The sequence below is a fragment of the Vigna unguiculata genome, chromosome 1, assembly GCF_004118075.2.
Source record: "Vigna unguiculata cultivar IT97K-499-35 chromosome 1, ASM411807v1, whole genome shotgun sequence".
Classification (NCBI taxonomy): Eukaryota; Viridiplantae; Streptophyta; class Magnoliopsida; order Fabales; family Fabaceae; genus Vigna; species Vigna unguiculata.
In genome coordinates this window covers 35,162,676-35,190,352 of record NC_040279.1, presented here as the reverse complement: position 1 = coordinate 35,190,352, position 27,677 = coordinate 35,162,676, and the positions used below count along the sequence as shown (strand labels likewise).

Genomic DNA, 27,677 nt, shown 5'->3' with positions numbered 1-27,677 from the left:
GATGATATCTTTTAATTGATATTTTATATTTTATATTTTCATTTTTATACATTCTAAAATAACTTAAAATATATCATCTTAGATTATAAGAAAAAATTATAAAAATATCATTATAGATTAAATAATTTAATTATAAAAATATCATTATCCGTAGTAGACTAAAGATGTAATCATTCTTGTGGTACTCTAATAACTATTCAACATCATTGCAACGAGTCTTCAATAATCATAAACTCATCTACGTACCTTAAATTCTATCTTTTGCCTTTGTTGGTTAGATTTTAATTAGGTTTAATTAATCGTATAGTACCCAGTTTGGGGCTAGTGTGTCAAATAGGTATCCGGTTTTAAAAAAGTGTCAATTGCAACCCAATTTTTTGAAAATTCCTTCAATTAGGTCCCTTTCAGACAGAGTTGACTAACGTCGTTAGTCAACGTGCCACGTGTCAATATGTGGTTTTTTTTTTTTTTTTTTTAAAATTTTTAAATTTAAAAAAAAAATGTCACGTGTCAAGTCTCTGTGTATGACATGTGGCATTGTCAGTGCCACGTGGCATTGTAATGCCACGTGTCAGTGTCACTATTAGATGTCATTGTGTTGATTTCGATTTAGTCCTCATATATGTCTTTTTGTTTCAATTTAGTACCTAAGTATGTGTATCTGATTCAATTTTGTCCCAACTTTTTTTTAATAATTAAAATATTTTTGTAATCCATTTTTTATAAGATTAAAAATAATTAAGTATAAATATTTTTACAAAATTAAGTACTAATATTTATAATGTTTCTCTCAATTTCAGATCAAATTTATTATTTGTATAAATATTATACTAATATTTTTTATTAAAAACGACTTTTTAACATATTATTTTATTAATTACTTTTTTATTAAGTACTCATGTTTTGTTAATGTTTATTTTATTTTTTAAATAGAATAATATTGTTTCTTACTAATTTTAAATCAAAATTTCTATTGGTATGAATGTTATACTAATTTTTTTTATTAAAAATGACTTAATAAAATGACTTTTACCACTAAATTTTAATATAAATATCAAATACTTAATTTTTGTAAAACTTTTATACTTAATTACTTTTAATTTTATAAAAAAATATTTTAATTATTAAAAAAATTAGGTCAAAATTGAATCAAATACACATAAGTAGGTATTAAATTGAAACGAAAAAATATAAATGGGGACTAAATCGAAATCAACATTATGACATCTGATAATGATACTGACACGTGGCATTGCAATGCCACGTGGCACTGACAATGCCATGTGTCATACACAGGGACTTGACACGTGGCATTTTTAATTTTTTTTTAAATTTTTAAAAAAAAAATAAAAAAACCACATATTGACACGTGGCACGTTGACTAACGGCGTTAGTCAACTCTGTCTGAAAGGGACCTAATTGAAGCAATTTTCAAAAGTTGGGATGCAATTGACACTTTTTTAAAATCGGGTACCTATTTGACACACTAACCCCAAACTGGGTATTATACGATTAATTAAACCTTTTAATGATATCATAGATTAGAATATTTTCTACAGTCAGACTCTCTCCAGAACGTTTATAAAAATTGAGGGCTTCAGAATTTAAGAAATCAATTTACACTATTTTTTTTTTTACTTTTTTTTTCTTTCCTTTCAAGAATTGATATTTTATTTTTAACATTAGGAACCGAAAAATCCAAAGCATCTTAGAAGATTTTAAAATTCCCTCTATCGTGGTTTTAATCTTGAGCTGAATAACGTTGAATATATATTTATTTATAATATATAAACGATATTTTCCTATTTAATATGCATTTATATTTTTATTTTAGTCTTAATTATATGTTAAAATTCAAAACATAATTAATAAAAGTAAGTCAAATTTATTTTATTTCACATAATAAATTACTTAAATATTTGTAAATATAATATACTATAACTTTGCTAACTACTTTTAATGTAAATTTTCTTTAGTAATGAATTTTTGTCAAGTTGACATGACTTTGGTCTCAAATTTTTTTTAAAGAGTTACATCATTTTTCTTTTACAATTCCATAAAGAAATTGCACCATTTGGATGAAAAAATAACTCCACATTGTTGAGTAAAGTTGTCAAACCGAGAATACCACCCAACACAAATCCATCGTTCAGAACACAAATAACAGATACTATCTCACCGCTCCAAATCCAAAAGGATTTGATTAGATTATTTTGGCACTGTCTCGCACCTACGATTATGTTGTTAGAATTAAATCAAGTATAATATTCTGTGTGTGAACATATACAGAGATAAAGAGGAATTGTTTCATTAGTTGAGAATACCCACCGCAAATTATCACCCATAACACAAACAATAAATAAATAAAATTACCCAAACATGTTACAAACTAAACCATCACCAGACCAATCGACCAAAACACTCAACATTCATCACCAAAAACAAAGAACATTATCTAAAACTTGTATTAAAAAAAATTAGCGTACATTTGTGAGAGAGAAGGACCCCAGAAAAAAAAGGCATTATATTCCCTTCTTCCTTCCAAGTTCCCCGCAACTCCCACCGCTGCCCCCATGCACCAGCTTCCACTGCAAAAATGAACAAAGAGGATTGAAGTTTTTGCTTTATGGTTACGCTCTCACCAGTGACATTGACGGTGAAGACATCAGTTAAGGATGAATATAAATACTATCTCGCTAGTCCAGTCCAAATCAAAAAGCATTCGTTAGAGTTGGAAATGAAAGTTCGCCAAAGATTAAAGAAAAGAAGGTAGATCTTAGGTGGAGAGAAACTTTGCCAAAAAAAAAAATAAAGAAGATTGTTGATGGGCAAATTAAAAAAAGAAAAAAAAAAGGTCGTGGTCGTGGTGGGGTGAAGGAAAATGGAAAAAATATCAACTATAAATTTTAAAACCAAAATATATCCAATGGCTAAAATTAGCTTTGCACAATGGAAACATGGTTAACTATCAGATAACAATGTTCAATGGTTCCATGTTGCGTGCAACAGCATGAGAGATAATGTTTTTTGAGGAAAAAACTAGTAAATAACATCGAAAGAATGAACTTATCAATACGTAACCATTCAACTATTTAAGTATTTGATTTTTATCCAGAGGTGGAGAAATTATTAACACATATACACAGTGAAAAAAGGGGTGACTAGAAACTTAGATGGGATGAAAATCTCCTAAGGTATGAAAATTGTTTTAACGTCAAACTTTGTTGGGATGGGAGCATCCAACTGAGAGTAGTTACTTTCAATCCCTCCTTAACAAATTTAACTACGGAAAATAACGAGGGAAATTAAGATCGTGGTTTTTTTTGTTGCTGCAGATAACGTTATCGTATATTTGGATTACCATGGGCACAGTTATTTGCCTAGTGATTATCGCCAGATATGTTAAATGCACTATCGACGATTAAGTTTAGCTCAATTATATAGTTGAACACTACGCAATTTTTTTCCCGGGTAAAAGTACAATAACCAAAAAAGAGCACAAAATTTGTTTAACCGCTCTAAGAACCAGTTAGAGGCAATAAATTTTGAGTATAAAGGATCATCAAAATTTAGTATGCAATGTGAAACTGGGTGGATACCCTTGGTAAGCTTCCGACTACACCATTGGGCAATGCTATGGAGGCAAACCATTAATCATTACCCTGCAAAAAAAATACTCCAATCAAATTACTACCTAAAGTATAACAAAATGAAAGATATCTATATCATAACAGGTCTCTTACCAAATTGGTGAACATTGAGTTCTCTGATAAGCATTTGGCATGAATGATGGGACCCACATTTCTACTTTCCATCTCATCATTGTAATCCGAGCAGTTCATGTAAACGGCCCCTTTGAACATCCACTCGTTCCTTTCGTGACAGTATACATCTTCAAATAGCTCGCCACACAATACACACAAACACTGATTTTCATCTGCTCGAATCATCGTTTCCAAATGACTGCTTTCTGTTTCTTTGTCGTGTACAACAACAGAGTCGGTAAACTCAAGCTCAGATGAATAGTCTACCTTGCCAGCAATCCAATCACTTGACTTCGCATACCAACTTCTGGATACTTTAATTGGACCATGCTCTCTTGTGGCATGCCACTCCAAGTGTCTCTTATACTGTTCTTCTGGTTTAAACCTAATACCGCAACTTTTGCAATGATGAGGGAAATCATCCAATAATTCCCTAATTACCGGTTCATGGAATTCTCGAATTACATTAGGTTTAAAATCAAAGCCAATGAGATTTCTGATTTTCGTGCTAGTTGATTGAGCTGAGGGAAGAGAAGATTTTGTAGCAGCGTCTTCCTCATCTCTGGTGGTAGATGATGCTGGGACAGCTGCGGAATCAGAAACTGATGTAACTGGGAAAGAGCTACTGGTAATGATGTTTACAGTTTTATCTCTGGATCCTTTCAGCACCTCGCTTGGTACCATAGTCGGTGATTCAGTTTCTGCAGATATCAAACCCTTTGCAACCAATGAACTTAAAAGGTTTGCGATTGGGTTTACATTACTTTTTGCAGCATTCACATTAGAGGAAGCAGGTGGCTGAGTAGAAGGCCTTTGTGGCGGTTGTCCAGCCTTTCCTTGAGGTTTTTTGGGCAGCGAAGATGAATCTTTGTGCAGAGGATCCAATAAAGATGTTGATGCCACTGCAGACCCCGAAGAAATTAATGTTGCAGGAGAAGACCTGCCAGAAGGAGGAAGCTGAACCCCAGACTTGGATAGATGCTTCCTTGGATCCAGATTACTGGTAATTGATTTCTTGGGAATGATTCCACTCTTCACAGCTGCAGCTGACAAATTATTCTTGGTTGACTGTTCTGAAACTTCTTTGGTTAAAGAAACTTTAGACAGGGGCGGCAGCTTAGTTTTGGCAAAAACTTCAGCCTGAGAAGAGTCGAGCTGCTGTTGCTGAAGCTTTGGTTGAAACGTGCCCTGCATGTCCTTTTCCTGTGTTCTTCGCATGTTACCAACCTGAACGACGGGATGAAGGGTAGGTGAGCGATCTCTAATGGGCTGACTAGTTGGACCTCCCAAAAATTGAGATGTTTTGAGATCCTGGGGCATTTCTTGCTCAGGCAAATTTTGCATTGAATGAGGGTGGTATACTGCTCCTGGCAGTGATGGAGACTGTCGATGCAAAGGTGACTGCCCAGAAGGGGATTCGGTCTCCCCAGAATCAAATTGTGGCTCTACAGTTTTGGACAATCCTACTATTGCCTTTGACGTAAAAGACTGGTTCCCCTTCTTGATAGGTAAAGAACTTGCGTTGGCTGGTAAGCCACTAATAGTGGACACAAATCCTTCTGAGTAACCTGGCTTCAGATTCAACTTATCAATTGTGTGATGCTTCTGCAACTGCCATGATGAAGGTGGATGGCCACCAAAACCAGGCAGTTGTTTCTTAACAGTGGATATTTCCTTATCAACCTTTACCCCATAAGGGTGTTGAATATGTAGGTGATCTTCACCTTCCTGCACATTGAAAAAATAAATCAGTCATGTATATCCATTGAAATTTATGAAGTTTCAGATAATTTTGGATTTAGGGATTAAGTGGTTTAACTACCAGGATTTGAAAGTAGAGAACCAGGATATCTTATACCAAATTAAATTAGAGTTTTATTCTTAGTTTGTATTAGGCTTTTTAAAACTTTGGATTGCTCGACTTTGATATATCAGTGCTTGTTAGGCAAGTTATCTAAGGGAATTCGTGCTTTTGGCCTTAGACTGATTACAAAACAACTTTTCTTGTTATACACAATTTAAAATATTTGGGGCAACTGCATGTTACCACGCACGCTATTTAGTTCAATTGCCCTCACTATCAAGAAATTGGCCTCTTCCTTTAATATGATTATCTGTAATGTCCCCTATATTTCAAGATAGGGATTGTCTCATAATTCGAAGCTTAGAAAAGAGCAACTTTTTAAGGGGAAGAGTAACACTAAATGATGTTCTAGTTTTTGCTGAAAGTGAAAAAACTCACATAGTAAGTGGAGTTTTCTGATCGAAATTAGCCACATTAACCAGTCTTGATTGCTTTGTGAAAAATGTAGTAGTAGGAAAAGGGTTTCTAAAATTAGCAGGAGTTTTATAAATTTGGAGGATCATTTCAAATAGAATCATGTTACATAACAAAGGAATGTACTTCATTTTATAAATTAGTAGAAAAATCGCAAACAAAATGGCAGTGCAACTGACCCTTTTAGCAAGCTTACCAAATTTTCATCATCTGTCATCCATGAATCTGTGCTCAAATTGCTGGACACATTAGGTCCATGATCAGTCAAACCAGAGTTCATCTCATCCCACGTGAACTCCTCCTCTTCGGAATTTTTCCAGTTATCTGACATCATATTGTTCCATATCTGAGTTAAAGTTAGGCCTGGCCGACGTTGTGCTTTCAAATTTATGGACTTTGGTGCTTCACGAGTTGAAAGACTACGCTTGAGACTGAAACCGTTTTTTTGCCCAGATATGGTCTCTGCATCACCACCATCTGTTTTGGACCATGTTTTTTCTTGCCCTAAATCAATGAGCTTAGTTCCAGTTCTTCCAGCCCCTGAGACCAAATTACTAGAAATGCCAGAACCATATTGACTGCCTCCAAATGATCCATCAATGCTCTTCTCAGGAACAGAATCATTAAATGCATCTCTCTGTGTGTGCTGATTATTCTGCAATACACATCACTACATTAAGATACAACAGCTGCGAGAGATAATAGCATAAAGAGGAAAAGGAAACAGCTAGATCACATACAAGCATGTTAATCCTAGGATCCAGCCATGGTCGAGAAGCACCCAAAGCTCTATTTGGCCTCTCTGAATCCTCATTTGAGGTTAACAAAGCTCCAGTCATGTCATCAACAACTCCTTTACTCTTCATGGCATTAAAAAAGGAGACGGCAAAAGAAATAAGTACAAGTGATAGTGGATGAAAAGACTGGTATATGTATATGAAAATAATAGGGAGATGGCATTCAAAATATTACTTTAAACTAAACCCTAGCAAGGTTAATAGCACATATATATCATCACCTGCCAAATCATAATTAGAACCACAAAATCATGGAAATTTATGATCAAGAGAAATTTAAAGTAGTTTAATGGAAAAATTCCAATTGAAAATACTGTATAGTGTATCAAAATAAAGATCAAAATTGGATGCCAATTACATGTCTTCCATTCATTTCAACATCCAAGGAACACATGACTGCAAATTTCAATTCATCACATAAAAATTTGTAACAGTATCAAAGCTTGAATTTTCCTTTCAAAATGCAACTATCCAGACCTTTAAAGAACAAGTTTTTGGTGCAATGGTTCACATACCGTACTTGACTGCTGGAGACGCTGCCTTTCTAAATACTTTGGATTCACATGGATACTGTGAGGAGGGCGTTGTGACTGCAAATCATTCCTGACTGTAGCAGATACTGAAGCTGAACCATTGACTGCAGGTGTAAAGCCAAGCTCCTTCTCAATCATCTGAAGGCACTGAGGAGGAAAGACTCCTTTCCAAGTTCCAAAAAGATGTTTCATACTTGAATGGACAATAGGATCAACCTGTCTGTAAGCCTTGCAGAATACCTAAAATGTAAAGTAGTAGTACCTAGTTAAAAATAGGTGTATAGAATTAGAAAACATATGTCAAAGCAAAAATGCATAGGGAAAAATTGTTTCCATTTCATTATGAGTATATAACTTAACAATCTCACGAGTCACTTAATCTAGTGTCAGAACAGTTCAGTATAAAATTTAAAAACTTCACTGTCCAAAGGATTCATCATATATAATAAAAAGTGTATCAAAATAAAGGCATGAAGATAATGGTTAAGGATAGTGAGTATCTGACCTCAGGTAATCTGACAGCAAAATACTTTATATAATCCCGCCCGATGTTCTTAACAATACTGTCTAAGAGATAAAGAGACGGCAGTTTTTGATCACTTGGAACCTGGAATGTCATTAACTTGTTTCAATTACACTATACCTTTTTTCTAAAGTTAAAAAACACGATGACAAGAATAAGATTGTCATGACAGATGCAAACAGGGAAAACAGCTGAAAACAATGTATAATCCAATCAGAAGTTGGCACAGAATTTCATAATCAAACTTTATTACTGATTGAGATTAGTAACTGGTTCTGGTTTAAGACTAGTGTTATCACCTATGAGAGGCAATTCTGCTCAAATCCACCAGGACTAATACAGGTGATAAAGCTATACCTTCGGGTATTTAAGAATGAAAACTGTTTAATGATTCCGTAGTTGTCACAGGAAAAATCAATGTTTACCAAGATTATTAATCCCTTTTGCATAAAAAATGAAGAAAACACCTAGCAAATTGTGGAGAACCACTTCCCAGTGTGATTACCAGTCAAACACCGATTTAAAATTAACCAAACTACCGTCATTTGGCAAAAGGACAACTTCTCTTCATAATGCTAATTAGAGAACTAAATATGCTTCAAAAGGATTTTAGGTGCAGGACATAAAGCACCACTTAAAAACCAATCTACTCTCACAGGGCCAATAAGATAAGGTGATATTCAACAAACGATGGATGTCCCTTTTCCTCTAGCATTTCAATCTACAACAACAATCCAATTCATCATCCCATACATTAAAAAACAATAACAAACACCAAATATCACAAATCATAGAATTCAAGTCGAATTGTTCTTGCTTTATTCCAAAAATCCATTACAGTTCAATTCAATACGCACGGGCAGCACATTTTGTTCACCTCTAGAATGTTAGCACAAACAGTGTCGGCAATTGCCTTGGCAGCAGACTGATTCTCTCCGGCTATAATAGTCAAGTTCGTAATTATAGGCTTTGAATTGAAAGTAAGCTCAGCAAGAGCGGTCTTATACTGAGTCACAAGCTCATGGTGAGGCTGCGGCTGAGGCTGGTACCCACCCCCGCGACCGGATTCGCTGCTTTCGGAGTCCCTATCATTTACTCGAGCCCTTGCAGACACCAAGGAAGCAACTACCCCGGACCCTTGCTGTCGTTGAGGTAACTGTCGGGCACTGAGTTCATCGATCAATCGAGGCTTCTTGGAACCCAGTTCTCTAGATCTATCCAAGGTTCTGCGCGTACTCTCCATGTTGATTCGAATCAGAAACAAAAACGCATCTAAAACCCTATTCTTAACCCTAATGAGCTCTCACTTACGGAAAGAACTGGATTTGGGGCACGAAATAGCATCCCCTTGATTGGTTCTAGGACCGGTTTTATTTGAAGAAAAGAGGAATGCATGAGAACACAAGGTTCTGATTTAAATTGTACAGTGCAAATTGATATAAACCCTAATCCTAATTTACAAGAATTAATAAAAAAAGTTACGAGAGAGAGAAAGAAATAGAGATACAGATGAAGGTAGGAAGAGAGGTAGTGTGTTTATATAAGCGAACTGCGCATTGGGGATTGGGATTGTATGCGTTACCAATGAAAGCCACAGTGCCTGAAGGTGCTATTTTCACGTTCAACTGTGATCTTGGTTGAAAAATATTCATTTCTTTAAAGTAATGAATTTTTTTTTTTCTGTTATCAGTTAAAATATATAATTAAAATTAACCTATAAAATTGTTAATATTTTTTGTATTCTTTTATGATTTTATTCATTTGATTACAGGTGTTTGGTTACTCTTTAGAATAAATAAAATTGAAGTTAATTATAATAAAAATAATTCATTTAATTTAACATTTTCAACCCTCTAAAATAAATATTGATGTAATGAAATTAATGTATTCCGCTGTTTAGTAAAAAAAATTGTGGTGCAATAAGAAATATAAAGGTAAATGTGCTAAAAAAGTATATTTTCATTATTTAATTTTTTCTGATATAAGATTTACTTTTATTTAATTCACTTCTTGCCATTATTTTATTAAATATGTAAGAGATGGGAGGTCAGATTACCAATTAACCAAATGTCAAACAAAAAGTTATAGAAATCAAAATACAAAACATAAGATATTCATAGCTTTAAACCATCAAAATTATATTGTTTTCTTAACTTATTAATTATTATTATTATTATTAAAAAAGTGGTACATATATATGAGAGAAAAAATTCATTTGTACAATAACATAATTTAATTTTACTCTATTATCAATAAATACCTGATCAAATATTTGTTTTTCTTTTAGATACTTAATCGGACAAAATTTAGATCAAAGACACCTTGACAAATGAATTAAAATAATTTTATTAAAGATAACTTATAGAACTGAAAGTAATTCTAAATTTGAAAGATAAAATTAAATGTAGCTAAATTAAAAATATGTTTATGTCTTTTTTCATTTTATTTTATTTCATATTTAATTTGATGAATAAACATATTATATATATTAGAAAAAACACATGTACTCATGTATGTGTATTTTTTTTTTATATTAATATAATATAACTTTAAAATATATAATTTTATAAAATTTGTGTTAATAATATTAAAATTATAGATTAAAATATATTCAAATTTGTATTACTTTAAAATAGATAATTTTATAAAACTGATATTGTAAATATTAAAATAACAGAGCTTGAAAATATCTATAATTTTATATATATATATATATATATATATATATATATATATAATATTATTACTTTTTAAATAGTAAAATTTGTCTAGTAAGTAATTATCAAAAAGTATATTTTTTCATATAATGATAGATAATATAATATTAAAATAGTATATGTGTAATTATTTTGTAAATAAAGAAGTTATATAATTATTATTATTTAGTAAATATAAGTTTTTCAATTACTTATTTTATTAAATAGAGTAATTACTTAATTAAAATGTGATTCCAAAAATAAATTTAAAATACATATGTATACCCTCCTTAGTTAAATATAATTAAATTATAACTACTTGAATCTAATTTAATGTTATTAATTTAAAAGTATCCAAAAATAATTTTAAAATATATTTATACCCTCCTAAATTAAATATAATTAAATTATAACAACTTGAATCTCATTTAATGTTATTAATTTAAAAGTATCCTTATTTCTAAATTTATATAATTAAATTATAGCGTTATTAATTTAAATGTATCAATATTTTAAAATTTAGGAACCATAATAAATACGTAGAGAGATAGGATCATTTATAAAATGAACTTATTTTATAAAATAAAAATATTAAATCAATTTAATAAACATTCTTAATATATATAGAGAGAGGATCATTTATAAAATGCACTTATTTTGTGAATTTAAAAACATTAAATTAATTTAATAAAAAACTTTAATTGTATGAATATAGTAATTTTGTTAACATTTGAGTATAAAATTAATGTGTATAATCTTTAATTTATTTAAAAAATAAGAAAATTACATTTATCGCCATTTATTCATAAAATTGTAAATTTTAAACAAATTAAAAATATTTTATAAATAAACAACGAATTATTTAAAAAAACAATTAAAAAGTTTGATATAATTAATTGTTTTTTTCAAAAGTTCTTTTTTTATAAATGTCATGATATTTTAAAACAAACATAAAATTAATAAATATTTAATTTAAAATTTGTATGATAAATATATAAATAATTTTTAGAAAATATTCATTTTGTACTTTTAGGTTATTTTCTTCGTTGAAACGTGAAAGATTATTATTTTAAATTTTATTATCACTATTGTATTGCTAAATAATAATGTAATAAATGAAATTTATTACATATTAAGAAAAGAAGATATTACCAAAATTATTACATTACCCATTTTTTTTATTAACATGTGTCATAAAAATTAGTTTTTTTGTCATTTTAAAACTCTGGTACAAAAGGACCCGGTTATAAATAATATTATTTCATTTATTTATGATTTCAACTATAATATTAATTATAAATAATATTATTATTTGTGGTATTTTTATAAGTATTAGTATTTATAATTATTATTAATAATAATATTATTACAAATATTATTTATAGTGATAGTAGTAAAATTATAACAAATATTAGTATTATAATAATAATAATAATAATTGTTATTATGATTATATGTTACTATTATATATTATTACTATTAGTATTATTAACATTATTAGTAGTAAATTTTTTACTCTTATTTGTAATATATAATATTATTACTATTATATATTTTTGTTAGTAATACGTCTCAATTTTTATTAGATTATGATAAATTATATTTTTGTCTTAAACTTAAAAAAAAAAAAAAATATATATATATATATATATATATATATATATATATATATATTGATAAATATATTATCAGTTTAAAATTTCACTCCAACATTTCATTGTCGATGTTCATACCCATTCAAATTTGAAAGATTTGTTGACCATTATTGAATTATGTCAATCTTTGACAAAAACAAACAAATTAAAGATATTTTACTTGATTGATTATCTAATTCATTTTATTTAACTCTTAATGTTTCATTTTCTATAACGAATATTTTCAAAACAAATTTCGGAATAAGATGAAAGATGAATTTCTTGAACACAATATGGTTACTTACATTCAAAAAGGAATAACCGGGGCTTTTTATTCCGAATAAGTTATTGATGAGTTTAAAATTTTTTACTATAAATTATTTTAGCTCCCCCAAAATTATTGGTGAAGATCCATCACAAATTATTATTATCAACTATAATTAGTAATCATTATTACTATCAACTATAAATATTATTATCATTATTATTAATTATAATTATTTATATTATTATATTACTAATATTATTATTAAGAACTATAATTATTATAATTATTATTATTATTATTGTTATTATTTTTATTATTATTGTTAGATACACATTTTACTTCTAATTACTATGTATGAATCATATTTCAATTACTTGTAATTTTTATTTGTTTTGTTGTTCATTTATCTTTTCATTTGAACAATTATTTCAATTTAAAAAAATAGATACTAAAATTAGTAAAATAATAAAACTGAAAAATAATTTGTTTATTATTAATAATTATTTAAATTTAAAATATAATAATTAAGAGGATAAAATTGATAAAATATAAAGTACACCAAAGATGTTTATCTCTTTATATGTAGTTATATTAATATTAATATTATTATTAGTAGTAGTGGTATTAGTATTATTTTTTTTATCACCACGCGATATTATTATAATGGTATTATTATTATTATTAATATAGTTAGACACATATTTTACTTTTATTTACTACGAGATCATATTTCAATTACTTTATTTTTGTATTTGTTTTGTTATTCATTTTATCTCTATATTTTGATATTTTTTGAATTGAAAAAAAATTGTTACTAAAATTGGTAGAATGATAAAACTGACAAATAATTTTTTATTATGAATAATTTTTAAATTTAATAAATAATAATTAAGAGAATAAAATTGTAAAACCAAAAGAAGGACATAAAAAATGTGTATCTCTTTATATATTTGATTAGTGTATTATTATTATTATTATTATTACTATTATCACTACGCGATATTATTATAATGATATTATTATTATTATTATCACTACGCGATATTATTATAATGGTAATATTATTATTATTATTATAGTTAGACACACATCTTAATTTTATTTATTACGATATCATATCTCAATTAGTTATCCTTCTTAATTGTTTTTGTTTCTCATGTATATATCTTTATATATAATTATAGATTATTATTATGCAACATTAGCCTTGGTATTTACATTGACATTAATATTTATAGCATAAACATTATTATTATTATCATTTGTTTGTTATTATTAGTATCATTATTATTTTTATTATTATTATTACTACTACCATTCATAGTGATGTTATTAGTATAAGTGCTTTTTTTAATAATAAAAAACGTTATTATACTAAATACTTTTGCTAAATAGATTTTTAATCTTTTATAATTTATAATTTCTATTAATAATATTATTACTATTTTTAATGGTTAAATAAATATAATAACAATTATATTATTATTCTAAATATATTTGAAATAAATAAAAAAATGCATGTACACGCACGTGTCATATACTATTATACTTATTTTGTAAAATCAATAATGTGAGACCCCTTTCTCTATTTTAAACTCTGTCCTAAAGAGGGGTTGGGCTTAGCCATTTAAGGGTCCAAGTTCAGCCCACTTTGGACCCCCAAGACCCCCCTCACAGTCACTTACCCTTCATTCTGTCACTTTTACAGAAAATAGTCCTCTTTGTGTCTCTGGTGCTGAAGCAGAAAGCTCTGCTAGGGCTTGAACAAGTTCCTTGATTTCCATAGTTGAAACATCTTTCTACCACGTAAGTTGATTCCTTCCCTTGCTTCCTTTTGTTTTCAGCTCCTAAGTTCTGGTCCTACCTTAATCTCTATCAAATCTAAGTTCTTTTTCGTGCTCGTGCGTTTGTTTTCAGCTCATTAAGCTGTTATTGGTTCTGGTTCTCTTCCACCAAGAGTTCTTTAAGAACGTTTAGCTCCATTCGAGGTAAGGGAAGTTAGAGTTTGTGTTTTTTTAAAGTTATTATGCTTTCTATATAGGCATCAGATTTATGTGACAGAAAGCACCTTGTAATTTAACTGTTGCTGGACAAGGTGCATCATTTCTGTACTTTTATTGGTATAGTATCTGACTGTATTTAATATTTATCCTTTTAAGGGTATGTTGTTTTCTGTACATAGTTTCCTTGGTTGAAATTTTAGATGTTGATTGTTGCCCGCATTGAATCATTAACATTAGATACTTTTATTTATTTGTTGAGATTTTATTCATGAAAATAGTTTGCCTTTGGTCTCAATCTCTGAAGACTTGGGTTTATGTTGAAGTATGAACTAAGTAAAATTCTTTTTTTTAAAACATTTGTGGATTGATATCTTGTTTAAATTATTCTTTATTGAAAATTTCCCCTGTGCAGGATTTGTAGAAAATAATTTAAGGTGTTGATGCTTACATTAAAAATGGCATGTCCCTTGACAATTTTCATATTGCATCGAGTACATTTTATGTTTTGTAAAAATTAAAAATCTAGATAAAAGTATAAATGTGAGGAGTATTCCCTTCTGGGTAAATTATATTTTGGTTAAAAAAAATTAAATTATTATATATGTAACTATTTTCACGAGAGTAAACTAGTTTGATGAGAACATAATACACTGTTGTAAAAGACATTATTTTGTTGCAAGTGTTATCATGAATCCATACATGTATTGATTTTCAGACCTGTTACTTTTTTCTTCATCTCATAATTAGTAATGTCTTTCCTCTCCTAGTAAAGGTCAATATATATATATATATATATATATATATATATATATATATATATATATATATATATATATATATTCTTTTAGTTTTCTGATAAAATTTTAATCATTTTGTTACATTTTAGAATACCAATATCTTTGATCCTTGTATAAGAATAAATGACAATAATTTTTATTCTCATTATTATAAAAGAAAAATGTTTGTTTTTAAATGCATTAATTACCAATTACCAATTTAACATAATTTGTTCAAAGTCTTTCACATGCAAGTTTAACAATGGTTTTAATTTTATATGCTACTCTCAAATATTATTAAAACTATTTATATATTTGTAAGTTTAAAACAAATGTCAGATTTTCAATGATAATACATGTTTTTTTTAAGTCATTCCTATGAAACTCAGGTAGGAGAGGCTGTGTTGACTGTTGTTTGTTTCATGATGGTTTTCTTTAATTTTCCCTTACTCAATATAGATGATCATGCCTGTTTGTATGCTTTAATGAGATTGATAATGAGAATGTTGGTATGGAAAGCATGACTTGTTTTGTGGTTGGTGGTGAAATGGCATGAAAATTGAATTCTTGAGATGGCATGTGGAAATTTGTTGGTAAAAGAGTTTCAAGGGAAACTCTTGGTAATGGTAGTTAGTGTATTGATATAGGAGATGTCTAGATAAAGGAAGGTATCCTAAACTCTAATAATCGTTCACGATCACATAGAGCAGAATGATTTATGTGGTGAGAGTGGCAGGAGGTCCTAGTCTTGGGACATATTGGGCCTAAGACATTAGAGAATTAACCCTGTGTGTGGTTGGGTGATAATCCCTTGCGTCTAAACTCTGCAGAGTTTAGAAACCAACACAGGTGCATACTTCCTTTAGAATTCTATATCAAGAGTATGATCCGGATATTGAGTCATAGAGTCTTGCAATTGTTTGCTTTCACATGATTTGGGTGCCTACTGCTTTGTTTGATTATAACCTGTTTTATCATTTGGTTGCTTGATAACATGTTAAAATATTTTACTCTAGCTTACCCTTTCACTTTTGTTTGTTCCTTGCTTTGCTTTCTCTTTTGCAATGATCACCAATTTATTGGTGTGAGCAGATGTGGAAACCCTTGGTAGAACTCAAGATGGTGAAGATGCTGCTGTGTAGAGTGATCCCCTTAGTCTGGGTTATGGCTCACTGTTGAGCCACTTTTTGAAGAACTCTTGTTTATTTAGATTCCTTGCTCTATGAGCAATCTTTTGTAAAACAATAGTACCCTTGTGTCCTTTTTATGGCAATTGTGGTGTGCCTAAGCTTTTATTCCAAGTATACTATGGATAACTGTAATAGTCAGTACATGTATGCTTCATGATATGTGCTCTTTTACATTATAATTATGTGATGCTTAATTTTTAGTAGACTACTCTATTTAAAATGGGATGTCACAACTAACCGCACCATATTGTGATATTAATTTTATTTATTATATTTAAAACTGAATTTACAACTTAATTTAATTAATAATAACATTTACAACAATATAGACTTATTTTCATCATATTTATTATTTTAGTTTTATATTAGTGTTATTATTATCGATCATAACTCTAATTATTATTATTATTATTATTATTATTATTATTATTATCAACTCTAATTATAATTATAATTATTATTAACTATAATTGTTGTTATCAACTATAATTATTATTATGAATATTACTACCAACTATAAGTATTATTATTATCATTATTAACTACAATTATTTCTATTATTATATTACTATTATTATTATAAGTATTATCATTACTACTACTATTATTAATTAGAACTATAATTATTATAATAATAATTATTATTATTATTATTGTTTTTATTATTATGGTTACATACATATTTTACTTTTACTTACTATCTATGAATCATATTTCAATTACTTTATCCTTTTATTTGTTTTATTGTTTATTTATCTTCATATTTGAATAATTATTTCAACGGTTAAATATGTTTTTGGTCCCTTAACTTTCAGTGAATTTTGGAATTAGTTCATTTCGACACTTTGGACCAATTAACTTTGGACCAGTTTAGTCCTTCATCTTTCGAAATACGTGAATTTAGTCATTTTAATCAAATTTTGTTAAGTTTATTTGACATTTCAAGCGCGTTTAATAGTATTTGACTTGACATTAAAGGAAGAATGTGTTAAACAATATAAACAACTCAAATACAATTCTAAAATGTGTACGTAATAAAATTTGATTAAAATGACTAAACCCACATATTTCGAAATATGAAGAACTAAATTGGTTTAAAGTTTCGAAATAGACTAATTCCAAAATTCACTAAAAGTTAAGGGACCAAAAACATATTTAATCCTTATTTCAATTCAAAAAAATAGTTACTAAAATTAGTAAAATAATAAAACTGAAAAATGATTTTTTTATTTTAAATAATTATTTAAGTTTAAAATATAACAAATAAGAAGATAAAATTGAAAAAACAAAAAAAGACATCAAAGATGTTTATCTCTTTATATATGTAGTTGTATTATTATTATTATTATTATTATCACTACGCGATATTATTTAAGTGTTATTATTATTATTATTATCTATTATTATTATTGTTATTATTATTATTATAGTTAAACACACATTTTACATTTATTTACTACAAGATTATATCTCAATTATTTGTATTTTTTATTTGTTTTATTGTTCATTTTATTTTTATATTTATGTAATTATTTGAATTAAAAAAATAGTTACTAAAATTATTAAAATGAAAAAATAATTTTTATTATTTATTTTAATTTAAAAAATCTATAACAATATAAAAAGGGGATTCCTCTTTTTGTGTCCACTTTTCATTTTCCAATTTTACCCTTAATTACTATTTTAAAAATTAATTATTTTATAATTATTTTTTCTGTAACCATTTTTTTAAATCTTTTTTATTTTGACCGTTATTCTAAAAACATTTTCAAACAATTATTTTATTTAACAACTATTTTAAAATTTATTATATATATTTTAAAAATAAATATTATTAATCTTATAAAAATTAAAAAATGCGGATACACAGGCGCGACAGCGCCTGTTTGTTCGCTAATAATAATTAAGAGGATAAAATTGTATAAACAAAAGAGGACACAACAAATGTATATTTCTTTATATATGTAGTTATTGTATTATTATTATTTTTATCACTACGAGATATTATTATAATGGTATTATTATTATTATTATTATTATGGCTAGAGATGACAAATAAACTCGTTCATATGGGTATTACTTGAACCCATCCCCATTTTGACGGATAATCCCCGCATTGACTGGGTATGGGTATGAGTATGAGGAATCCCCGACTTGTTCAAGTATGAGGATGTACATATCCCTGCCATAATAGCTGTCACCGTTTAAATTATTAAAATATTCACAATTAATTAAGTAATCACACACACACACACACACATATATATATATATATATATATATATATATATATTATTTCTTATTTCTTATAATTATTTGGTTTGTCATGAAACTTATTCGCATCTCAATTATATTTTTCAACTTATCATAACTTTTATGTAATTATGTTAAAAAGATGTATGTCAATTAAAAAATTTTATGTCTCACATTTGAATATTTTTATTATTTTTTAATATTTTTATTTATTATATATTTTTCTTTCACATGAGAATGTTTAATATTCTCAATTTAAATATTTAATAGCACAAACCTTTCATTTACTAGGTAATATAAAATAATTCTTTACTTATTATTATTAGTTTTTGTTTCATTTGAAGAACTCTTTTGTTTCGCTAAAATAATTTTTGTTATTTCTCAACCATTGAGTATATATGTTGATATTTTAAAAGTTTTCTTATATCTCTGAGATATTTTTCAACTTATCATACCCTTAATTATACATTTCTTTTCTTTGTGCGATTTCTTTCAATAGTCTTTCAAATTGTTTGTAAACATTTGTTAATTTTTTAATATTTTTATATGTTGTTTATTTTCATTATATAGAATACTATTTCGATATATTTATCTAATTATTTTTTATTTTATAACTCATTATCAATCATACTGTAATTTTTTCACTATAATTGTATAAATAATTTTTATTTATTACAATATAAAAATTTAATGTATTGTCATGAATATTTTTTATCACCATCCAACATAATTGAAGTTCAAAAGATACAAGATCTATGTTAAAATTTTATTATTATGATTATTATTTTTTTTGTATCATTTTGATCAAGTAATGTATTATAACTTTTATTATTGTATAAAAAAAAGATTCATTAGAATTTAAAAGATTGAAGTAAGCAAACATTTAAAATATATTTTAATTTGAATATTTGTTTTCCTTTTATATTTTTAAAAAAATATTTTTAAATTTTATCAACTAGGTTTCATTAATGTTTGCAAATTTAATAAATGTGTTGGTTCTCATGAAATTTTATTTGGTATTATAATTTAAAATGTAAAAAATTATAATTTATTTAAAACTTTTATTATGATTATTATTTGTTCTTTGTATCATTTTGATCAAATGATGTATTATAACTTTTATTAGTGTATAAAAAAATATTCATTACAATTTAAAAGATTGAAGTAAACAAACATTTAAAATATATTTTAATTTGAATATTTATTTTCCTTTTATATTTTTTAAAAAATATTTTAAAATTTTATCAATTAGGTTTCATTAATGTTTGTAAATTTAATAAATGTGTTGGTTTTCATTAAATTTTATTTAGTATTATAATCTAAAATGTAAACAATTATAATTTATTTTACAGTATTTGATATCGAAAAAACAATCATCCTTCTAATATTGAATATTTGATAATATTATGTTTATTTTACCATAATTTTTTATTATTTTATAAAAATTAATTAAAATTAATATTGAAGTAGTAAGAAAATGGGTATGGGTATAATTAATTTAGAATTAACTAAAATCAATTCTATTTATTATATTTAAAATTGAAATTATTATTGCATCACTTAGATTTACTATTTTATTACTTTAATAATAACATTTACAACAATATAATTTAATTTTTATAATATTTCATTACATAATACTTTTCCTATTTTATTATTTTAATATACAAAATAAAACAAATAAGACCCGTGCGTACGCACGGGTCACAGATCAATATATTAGTTTATATAACTGAAATATAAAATAGTTTGGCTTTTTTAGACAAATAAGTACTCTAGATTTTCTTAATAATCAATGAGATGTTAGAATAAGAGAATAATTTAGTGTTAATATAACAATGGACAAGTAATATTGTCATTTGTTAATTTTTAGTTATCGGTTATAAAGTTGAATTACTTTTTAATTATCACACATTAAATACATTAAATATGTAATTTGCATTAGTTAACAAATAATTTAAATATTATTTCCTCTTTTCATATTTCATGTCATTTAAAGATAAATTGTGATAGAGTACACTTCAAAGTGGATAATACTTCGAATATATAGTGATTGACAATAATCTTATCATCATACTTATGATCAAAACATTGACACTTACCATAAAGTCGACAACGGAACCATCCGTCCTTAAGGATTCCATTGGGGATGATCTGTCAAATACCCTCTTCCTCCTTCCATCTTGACGTCTTCTAAGGACAAAATGATGACGAAGTTTCACGCTCTAGATCTATGGTGATTGATAGCGATTCTATCATTAATCTTGGAATCAAAACATATTGGCATTCACCCTGGGGTCAATAACTTAACATCGGTCCCTTTTCTCTTTTATCGATAATTGTTAGTTGTTAGTTTTTGTTAGCTAGAGAGCTGAACTCAGAATCTCTCCCACCCTTTCTTCTAAATCCCACTAAACCAATCTTATTTCTCCAATTTGTTAGTAGGAGGGATCGACGACCTTCCCCTCCTTCCTTTCTTCTAACCACTAAGCCACCTTATCATTGGTCCCTTAAGCCCTCCATTGGGATGACCTGTTATTTTCTTTAGACTTTGCGACTGGGGACTTATGTTTTTATCATGCTTAAGAGTTTCACATTGCTTAAAAGTTAAGATTTAATAGACAATTTAAATATTTCTTCTTTTTCATACTTTAAGATGCTTTATAAAAATAAAACCGTAACAAAACACTTATTTTTTATTTTAAAATGAATAATATCTCAACGGAATAATGTTAAGAAAACGATCTTGGACATGCTAAAATACATGCATATCCATCCTCAAAGACAAATTCCTTAAGTCATATCTCCCTTCAGATGCCTCTGAAATATTTATTTGATTTCTTTTGTTGTTTGCTTTCATATGCAATTGCAGTTCCCTTATCTTTGTTCCTTTTTAATTCCTTACCCTTATTCATTGAAGTAAAGACAAGATGAACAGTTGCTTTACTCTTTTTTCTTTCTCACACAATGCAAGATAAACCCATTTGAATATCAAGTCTCTCCTTGAAAATTATAATTCACATTAAAGTGGTCAAATTATGTCAGAAGAAAAACATGATTAAATACACTACTTGAATGAAAGACATCTATATCATAACAGGTCTCTTACTAAATTGGTGAACATTGAGTTCTCTGATAAGCATTTGGCATGAATGATGGGACCCACATTTCTACTTTCCATCTCATCATTGTAATCCGAGCAGTTCATGTAAACGGCCCCTTTGAACATCCACTCGTTTCTTTCGTGACAGTATACATCTTCAAATAGCTCGCCACACAATACACACAAACACTGATTTTCATCTGCTCGAATCATCGTATCCAAATGACTGCTTTCTGTTTCTTTGTCGTGTACAACAACAGAGTCGGTAAACTCAAGCTCAGATGAATAGTCTACCTTGCCAGCAATCCAATCACTTGACTTTGCATACCAACTTCTGGATACTTTAATTGGACCATGCTCTCTTGTGGCATGCCACTCCAAGTGTCTCTTATACTGTTCTTCTGGTTTAAACCTAATACCGCAACTTTTGCAATGATGAGGGAAATCATCCAATAATTCCCTAATTACCGGTTCATGGAATTCTCGAATTACATTAGGTTTAAAATCAAAGCCAATGAGATTTCTGATTTTCGTGCTAGTTGATTGAGCTGAGGGAAGAGAAGATTTTGTAGCAGCGTCTTCCTCATCTCTGGTGGTAGATGATGCTGGGACAGCTGCGGAATCAGAAACTGATGTAACTGGGAAAGAGCTACTGGTAATGATGTTTACAGTTTTATCTCTGGATCCTTTCAGCACCTCGCTTGGTACCATAGTCGGTGATTCAGTTTCTGCAGATATCAAACCCTTTGCAACCAATGAACTTAAAAGGTTTGCGATTGGGTTTACATTACTTTTTGCAGCATTCACATTAGAGGAAGCAGGTGGCTGAGTAGAAGGCCTTTGTGGCGGTTGTCCAGCCTTTCCTTGAGGTTTTTTGGGCAGCGAAGATGAATCTTTGTGCAGAGGATCCAATAAAGATGTTGATGCCACTGCAGACCCCGAAGAAATTAATGTTGCAGGAGAAGACCTGCCAGAAGGAGGAAGCTGAACCCCAGACTTGGATAGATGCTTCCTTGGATCCAGATTACTGGTAATTGATTTCTTGGGAATGATTCCACTCTTCACAGCTGCAGCTGACAAATTATTCTTGGTTGACTGTTCTGAAACTTCTTTGGTTAAAGAAACTTTAGACAGGGGCGGCAGCTTAGTTTTGGCAAAAACTTCAGCCTGAGAAGAGTCGAGCTGCTGTTGCTGAAGCTTTGGTTGAAACGTGCCCTGCATGTCCTTTTCCTGTGTTCTTCGCATGTTACCAACCTGAACGACGGGATGAAGGGTAGGTGAGCGATCTCTAATGGGCTGACTAGTTGGACCTCCCAAAAATTGAGATGTTTTGAGATCCTGGGGCATTTCTTGCTCAGGCAAATTTTGCATTGAATGAGGGTGGTATACTGCTCCTGGCAGTGATGGAGACTGTCGATGCAAAGGTGACTGCCCAGAAGGGGATTCGGTCTCCCCAGAATCAAATTGTGGCTCTACAGTTTTGGACAATCCTACTATTGCCTTTGACGTAAAAGACTGGTTCCCCTTCTTGATAGGTAAAGAACTTGCGTTGGCTGGTAAGCCACTAATAGTGGACACAAATCCTTCTGAGTAACCTGGCTTCAGATTCAACTTATCAATTGTGTGATGCTTCTGCAACTGCCATGATGAAGGTGGATGGCCACCAAAACCAGGCAGTTGTTTCTTAACAGTGGATATTTCCTTATCAACCTTTACCCCATAAGGGTGTTGAATATGTAGGTGATCTTCACCTTCCTGCACATTGAAAAAATAAATCAGTCATGTATATCCATTGAAATTTATGAAGTTTCAGATAATTTTGGATTTAGGGATTAAGTGGTTTAACTACCAGGATTTGAAAGTAGAGAACCAGGATATCTTATACCAAATTAAATTAGAGTTTTATTCTTAGTTTGTATTAGGCTTTTTAAAACTTTGGATTGCTCGACTTTGATATATCAGTGCTTGTTAGGCAAGTTATCTAAGGGAATTCGTGCTTTTGGCCTTAGACTGATTACAAAACAACTTTTCTTGTTATACACAATTTAAAATATTTGGGGCAACTGCATGTTACCACGCACGCTATTTAGTTCAATTGCCCTCACTATCAAGAAATTGGCCTCTTCCTTTAATATGATTATCTGTAATGTCCCCTATATTTCAAGATAGGGATTGTCTCATAATTCGAAGCTTAGAAAAGAGCAACTTTTTAAGGGGAAGAGTAACACTAAATGATGTTCTAGTTTTTGCTGAAAGTGAAAAAACTCACATAGTAAGTGGAGTTTTCTGATCGAAATTAGCCACATTAACCAGTCTTGATTGCTTTGTGAAAAATGTAGTAGTAGGAAAAGGGTTTCTAAAATTAGCAGGAGTTTTATAAATTTGGAGGATCATTTCAAATAGAATCATGTTACATAACAAAGGAATGTACTTCATTTTATAAATTAGTAGAAAAATCGCAAACAAAATGGCAGTGCAACTGACCCTTTTAGCAAGCTTACCAAATTTTCATCATCTGTCATCCATGAATCTGTGCTCAAATTGCTGGACACATTAGGTCCATGATCAGTCAAACCAGAGTTCATCTCATCCCACGTGAACTCCTCCTCTTCGGAATTTTTCCAGTTATCTGACATCATATTGTTCCATATCTGAGTTAAAGTTAGGCCTGGCCGACGTTGTGCTTTCAAATTTATGGACTTTGGTGCTTCACGAGTTGAAAGACTACGCTTGAGACTGAAACCGTTTTTTTGCCCAGATATGGTCTCTGCATCACCACCATCTGTTTTGGACCATGTTTTTTCTTGCCCTAAATCAATGAGCTTAGTTCCAGTTCTTCCAGCCCCTGAGACCAAATTACTAGAAATGCCAGAACCATATTGACTGCCTCCAAATGATCCATCAATGCTCTTCTCAGGAACAGAATCATTAAATGCATCTCTCTGTGTGTGCTGATTATTCTGCAATACACATCACTACATTAAGATACAACAGCTGCGAGAGATAATAGCATAAAGAGGAAAAGGAAACAGCTAGATCACATACAAGCATGTTAATCCTAGGATCCAGCCATGGTCGAGAAGCACCCAAAGCTCTATTTGGCCTCTCTGAATCCTCATTTGAGGTTAACAAAGCTCCAGTCATGTCATCAACAACTCCTTTACTCTTCATGGCATTAAAAAAGGAGACGGCAAAAGAAATAAGTACAAGTGATAGTGGATGAAAAGACTGGTATATGTATATGAAAATAATAGGGAGATGGCATTCAAAATATTACTTTAAACTAAACCCTAGCAAGGTTAATAGCACATATATATCATCACCTGCCAAATCATAATTAGAACCACAAAATCATGGAAATTTATGATCAAGAGAAATTTAAAGTAGTTTAATGGAAAAATTCCAATTGAAAATACTGTATAGTGTATCAAAATAAAGATCAAAATTGGATGCCAATTACATGTCTTCCATTCATTTCAACATCCAAGGAACACATGACTGCAAATTTCAATTCATCACATAAAAATTTGTAACAGTATCAAAGCTTGAATTTTCCTTTCAAAATGCAACTATCCAGACCTTTAAAGAACAAGTTTTTGGTGCAATGGTTCACATACCGTACTTGACTGCTGGAGACGCTGCCTTTCTAAATACTTTGGATTCACATGGATACTGTGAGGAGGGCGTTGTGACTGCAAATCATTCCTGACTGTAGCAGATACTGAAGCTGAACCATTGACTGCAGGTGTAAAGCCAAGCTCCTTCTCAATCATCTGAAGGCACTGAGGAGGAAAGACTCCTTTCCAAGTTCCAAAAAGATGTTTCATACTTGAATGGACAATAGGATCAACCTGTCTGTAAGCCTTGCAGAATACCTAAAATGTAAAGTAGTAGTACCTAGTTAAAAATAGGTGTATAGAATTAGAAAACATATGTCAAAGCAAAAATGCATAGGGAAAAATTGTTTCCATTTCATTATGAGTATATAACTTAACAATCTCACGAGTCACTTAATCTAGTGTCAGAACAGTTCAGTATAAAATTTAAAAACTTCACTGTCCAAAGGATTCATCATATATAATAAAAAGTGTATCAAAATAAAGGCATGAAGATAATGGTTAAGGATAGTGAGTATCTGACCTCAGGTAATCTGACAGCAAAATACTTTATATAATCCCGCCCGATGTTCTTAACAATACTGTCTAAGAGATAAAGAGACGGCAGTTTTTGATCACTTGGAACCTGGAATGTCATTAACTTGTTTCAATTACACTATACCTTTTTTCTAAAGTTAAAAAACACGATGACAAGAATAAGATTGTCATGACAGATGCAAACAGGGAAAACAGCTGAAAACAATGTATAATCCAATCAGAAGTTGGCACAGAATTTCATAATCAAACTTTATTACTGATTGAGATTAGTAACTGGTTCTGGTTTAAGACTAGTGTTATCACCTATGAGAGGCAATTCTGCTCAAATCCACCAGGACTAATACAGGTGATAAAGCTATACCTTCGGGTATTTAAGAATGAAAACTGTTTAATGATTCCGTAGTTGTCACAGGAAAAATCAATGTTTACCAAGATTATTAATCCCTTTTGCATAAAAAATGAAGAAAACACCTAGCAAATTGTGGAGAACCACTTCCCAGTGTGATTACCAGTCAAACACCGATTTAAAATTAACCAAACTACCGTCATTTGGCAAAAGGACAACTTCTCTTCATAATGCTAATTAGAGAACTAAATATGCTTCAAAAGGATTTTAGGTGCAGGACATAAAGCACCACTTAAAAACCAATCTACTCTCACAGGGCCAATAAGATAAGGTGATATTCAACAAACGATGGATGTCCCTTTTCCTCTAGCATTTCAATCTACAACAACAATCCAATTCATCATCCCATACATTAAAAAACAATAACAAACACCAAATATCACAAATCATAGAATTCAAGTCGAATTGTTCTTGCTTTATTCCAAAAATCCATTACAGTTCAATTCAATACGCACGGGCAGCACATTTTGTTCACCTCTAGAATGTTAGCACAAACAGTGTCGGCAATTGCCTTGGCAGCAGACTGATTCTCTCCGGCTATAATAGTCAAGTTCGTAATTATAGGCTTTGAATTGAAAGTAAGCTCAGCAAGAGCGGTCTTATACTGAGTCACAAGCTCATGGTGAGGCTGCGGCTGAGGCTGGTACCCACCCCCGCGACCGGATTCGCTGCTTTCGGAGTCCCTATCATTTACTCGAGCCCTTGCAGACACCAAGGAAGCAACTACCCCGGACCCTTGCTGTCGTTGAGGTAACTGTCGGGCACTGAGTTCATCGATCAATCGAGGCTTCTTGGAACCCAGTTCTCTAGATCTATCCAAGGTTCTGCGCGTACTCTCCATGTTGATTCGAATCAGAAACAAAAACGCATCTAAAACCCTATTCTTAACCCTAATGAGCTCTCACTTACGGAAAGAACTGGATTTGGGGCACGAAATAGCATCCCCTTGATTGGTTCTAGGACCGGTTTTATTTGAAGAAAAGAGGAATGCATGAGAACACAAGGTTCTGATTTAAATTGTACAGTGCAAATTGATATAAACCCTAATCCTAATTTACAAGAATTAATAAAAAAAGTTACGAGAGAGAGAAAGAAATAGAGATACAGATGAAGGTAGGAAGAGAGGTAGTGTGTTTATATAAGCGAACTGCGCATTGGGGATTGGGATTGTATGCGTTACCAATGAAAGCCACAGTGCCTGAAGGTGCTATTTTCACGTTCAACTGTGATCTTGGTTGAAAAATATTCATTTCTTTAAAGTAATGAATTTTTTTTTTTCTGTTATCAGTTAAAATATAT

At 29.8% G+C, this 27,677-nt stretch overlaps 2 protein-coding genes and 1 long non-coding RNA gene across 5 annotated transcripts; 1 reads left to right on the top strand and 2 right to left on the bottom strand.

Annotated features, from left to right (window-relative positions):
- Positions 1–3,416: 3,416 nt before the first annotated feature.
- LOC114182162 lies at positions 3,417–9,484 on the bottom strand. Of its 2 annotated transcripts, XM_028068956.1 has the most exons (7): positions 8,773–9,484; positions 7,878–7,979; positions 7,355–7,612; positions 6,783–6,902; positions 6,239–6,697; positions 3,744–5,492; positions 3,417–3,662 (listed from the first exon to the last, which is right to left on the bottom strand). In XM_028068956.1, the coding sequence occupies exons 1-7, from the start codon at positions 9,136–9,138 to the stop codon at positions 3,651–3,653; spliced, it is 3,066 nt and encodes a 1,021-aa protein (XP_027924757.1). In that variant the 5' UTR covers positions 9,139–9,484; the 3' UTR covers positions 3,417–3,650. The 2 variants fall into 2 exon arrangements, with proteins under 2 accessions (XP_027924757.1, XP_027924764.1); XM_028068963.1 differs by lacking the exon at positions 8,773–9,484 and having other exon boundaries at positions 7,355–7,634.
- Positions 9,485–14,131: 4,647 nt separating this feature from the next.
- Positions 14,132–16,650, top strand: LOC114182174. Its single transcript, XR_003604041.1, has 3 exons — positions 14,132–14,299; positions 14,411–14,481; positions 16,365–16,650. It is a non-coding gene; the product is annotated as an uncharacterized LOC114182174 (long non-coding RNA).
- Positions 16,651–21,698: 5,048 nt separating this feature from the next.
- On the bottom strand, positions 21,699–27,565 carry LOC114182149. Of its 2 annotated transcripts, XM_028068935.1 has the most exons (6): positions 26,854–27,565; positions 25,959–26,060; positions 25,436–25,693; positions 24,864–24,983; positions 24,320–24,778; positions 21,699–23,573 (listed from the first exon to the last, which is right to left on the bottom strand). In XM_028068935.1, the coding sequence occupies exons 1-6, from the start codon at positions 27,217–27,219 to the stop codon at positions 21,807–21,809; spliced, it is 3,072 nt and encodes a 1,023-aa protein (XP_027924736.1). In that variant the 5' UTR covers positions 27,220–27,565; the 3' UTR covers positions 21,699–21,806. The 2 variants fall into 2 exon arrangements, with proteins under 2 accessions (XP_027924736.1, XP_027924744.1); XM_028068943.1 differs by lacking the exon at positions 26,854–27,565 and having other exon boundaries at positions 25,436–25,715.
- Between the last annotated feature and the right edge of the window lie 112 nt (positions 27,566–27,677).